The following is a 3436-nucleotide window of genomic DNA, read 5'->3' on the forward strand; positions in this document are numbered from 1 at the left end:
ACAGCAGTGTGACTCTGAAGGTTTCTCCTCCCAGGTTTGGAGCAGAGAGCGTCACCTCCTACTCTGTTGAGTTCTGTGTCAGAGGACAAGATGGATGGAAGCAGAAGAAATATCCAAAAGGTGGAGAAATCCCAGTAAGAGACTTGAAGCCAAACACAGAGTACGTGTTCTGATGCAGAGCTGTGACCTGAGCAGTGGTTGGAAAGGCCAATGTAATAAATTATCCCATGAAAACTTTACCCTGCAGCCCTCCTGGAGAACCTCGAGGTGAACCAAACTCTTCTGAGATATCAGTGAGTTGGGAGAAACCTGCTGAGCTCGGACCAGATGTTCAGACCAGGAGATACATTGTGGAATATGCAAGCAGAGCCGATAGTTCAAAAGTAGAAGATCTCATCTGGAACCAAACAAGGTCAACAGGTGAAAAGGCCATCATTTCAGGACTTCAGTCAGAAACTCAATATGCAGTCAGGGTCACATGTGACTGTGGAGGAGCCGGCAGGAGCAAAGAAAGCAAGATTGTTCAGGTTCGTACAAAGTCAAAGCTTCCTGATGCTGTTAAAGCTGAGAGCACAAAGCTGAAGCCACAGTTCGGACCGCTGCCTGTTTATAGAGTTCCTCTGAAGGAGAACATCAGAATACAGAGATGCAGGTTCTTCAGGTTTGGAGAACCTGCTCCCAAACAAAGTCGTACCATCATGGTTCTTGGAGCTACAGGTGCTGGGAAGTCAACCCTCATCAATGGGATGATAAATTACATTCTTGGTGTTAAATGGTCAGACTCGTATCGGTTCAGCTTAGTGGATGATGGTCCAACAAAATCCCAAGCTCACAGTCAGACCTCTGAGGTCACTGTGTACAAACTCAACCACAGGGACGGATTTGAGGTTCCCTTCTCTCCGACCATCATAGACACTCCAGGCTTTGGAGACACCAGAGGAATAGACAGAGACAGGGAGATCACAGAGCAGCTCTGTAACCTCTTCACTAGTAAAGACGGGGTCAGTGAGATTGATGCTGTGTGTTTCGTAGCTCAGGCAGCTTTAGCTCGTCTCACACCATCACAGAAATATGTCTTTGATTCCATTCTCTCCATCTTTGGCAAAGATATAGCAGAAAACATCAGGATCCTGGTGACCTTTGCAGACGGTCAGAAGCCTCCAGTTCTAGAAGCCATCAACGCTTCAGGCGTACCAAGTCCGAAAGGGAAAGATGGTCTTCCAGTTCACTTCAAATTTAACAACTCTGCTCTGTTTGCTGACAATAATCCAGAGAGACTGAGTGGGGATGAGGATGATGATGATGATGAAAGCTTTGGTAAAATGTTTTGGAACATGGGAACAAAAAGCATGAAAAGGTTTTTTGCTGCTCTAAATCAGATAGAAACCAAAAGTTTGACACTGACAAACGAGGTCCTGAGAGAAAGAAAACAGCTGGAGGTTTCAGTTGAGAATCTGCAGCTTCAGGTTAAACTTGGTTTGGCCAAAATGGAGGAGATCAGAGAGACGAGAGAAAAAATCAAAGAGCATGAAGCCGAGATCAGTAGAAATGAGAACTTTGAGTTTGATGTCCCTGTGAAAAAACCGATACAATTTGATATCTCTGGTACTGGCAACTTCATTACCAACTGTCAGAAGTGCCAAGTCACCTGTCATTACCCTTGTGGAATACCAAATGATGATGAGAAAAGAGAATGTTCGGCGATGGACAGCAATGGATACTGCACGATGTGTCCAGGGAAATGTTACTGGAACGTTCATTACAACCAAAAGTACAGGTGGGAATATAAAGATGTTATAGAGAAACGGACAGTCGCAGACCTGAAAGAAAACTATGAAAAGGCCTCAGGGCAGAAGATGACTGTTGAAGGCCTGATGAGAGAACTGGAGGCTGAATATGGCATCATGCAGAAAGAGGTGAATAAATTAATAGACAAGTCAGCAAAGTGTCTGAACCGACTGAAGGAGATAGCACTGAGGCCCAATCCTCTCACCACTCCAGAGTACATTGATATGCTGATTGAAGGAGAGAAACAGGAGGGAAAACCAGGCTGGAAAAGACGAATTCAGTCACTGATGAACATGAAACAAAAAGCAGAAATCATGGCTAAAGTGGAGAAAGGAGGAAAACCTCTCCTCTGATACAGTCGCTTGATGTGAAATCTTAAATCCCCAGATTTCCTCAGAACCATTTAAATGTTAATTTTGCAGTACTTTTACTGCTCTCTTAGTTTTTGTTCAAAGTAATTAATTTTGTTTAAAACAGGAAATATAAATCCTTAATAAACAAATTATATTATTTTACTAAGATTAAATACATTTGGTTCAGTTGGTCTGAGTCTAATTTCCTTTTTTGACACATCAGGACAGATAAAATGTAAATATCTGAGCAACATAATCATACAGCTTCAATCCCTTTATGATAAAATAATCAGGTGATATTACTGAAGGAAGTCAGACCAGGTCAAAGTGATTCCTGGTCTCTGTCTGATCTGAATCTCAGGGAGTTTAAAAAGTTAAACTGATCTTTTTTCTCCTGACCTTAATGTTGTAAAACACCAGAATGAGAAAACAACATAAAGTTTTAACTAATGAACTTCAGTCTTTCTGAAAAACATTGTACAAAGTATCAGCTGCTGACCGAGGAAGTTTTAAAAGAAATAAAACAACTTCTTAAAGCCATCGAATGTTTTTACTAACAAGTCAAAGCTGGACCGAAGAAATGAAGAAACCAAAGGAAAAGAGCATGAAGCCTTTATAAGTTCAGATGAAAACTTTGAGACTTAAGTGAACGTCACCAAAACTCAACAACAGAAGAGCAACTTTCAGTTGGCAGAGAAATGAAAAGCAAACGAAGTGAGATTTCTTTAAATATTCAGAACGTCAGCAGCTCTCTGGATGTTTTAACAGTTTTAAAGGTTTGTTTTTATGATCAGCAATGCATGAAATATAAAAATACCAATACTATAGATCCAGCTCTGATACTTCAAACTAATATTTTAAATAATCACAATAATAGGAACATTTAAGCTTTAACCTTCTAACTTGACTGTTAACTTTATGTGAGTAGGGCTGGTTATGTGTGGGTTGATGCTTTTTTATCTTATTTCGTAAGATGATTTTAGGTTCAGTTATTCCTTTATTATAAAACATAAAATCAGCTCTTAATTGTTGGCTTAATTTGAGTGTCATATTTTTGCTGTAATTTGATTTAAAAGGGAATAAAGACCTGCAAATATTTGTAAAACCAGTAAAATGATTGTGAAAAATCACTGTTTAAGATTTGTGCTAAATAAATAAATGTTTCAATACATAAATAACTTTGTCTTTAAGGTTCAATGTTTAAAATCTGAGTGTAGAAAGTGGAATTAAGTAAAACTGTTAACCTGTAAACAAAAAAAGCATTTATACTAAATTTTTATATAAATAAGAATATA

At 39.1% G+C, this 3436-nt stretch overlaps 1 protein-coding gene across 1 annotated transcript in view; it reads left to right on the top strand.

Moving 5' to 3' along the window:
- LOC103130948 (uncharacterized) overlaps positions 1 to 2330 on the top strand; it is a 6270-nt gene extending 3940 nt beyond the window's left edge. Inside the window, 1 exon segment of the mRNA XM_007542481.2 lies at positions 21 to 2330. Within this exon segment, the coding sequence (XP_007542543.2) occupies positions 21 to 2141 (2121 nt within the window). The 3' untranslated portion in view covers positions 2142 to 2330.
- The last annotated feature ends 1106 nt before the right edge of the window (positions 2331 to 3436 follow it).

Source organism: Poecilia formosa, unplaced genomic scaffold, assembly GCF_000485575.1.
Source record: "Poecilia formosa unplaced genomic scaffold, Poecilia_formosa-5.1.2 Scaffold698, whole genome shotgun sequence".
Lineage (NCBI taxonomy): Eukaryota > Metazoa > Chordata > Actinopteri > Cyprinodontiformes > Poeciliidae > Poecilia > Poecilia formosa.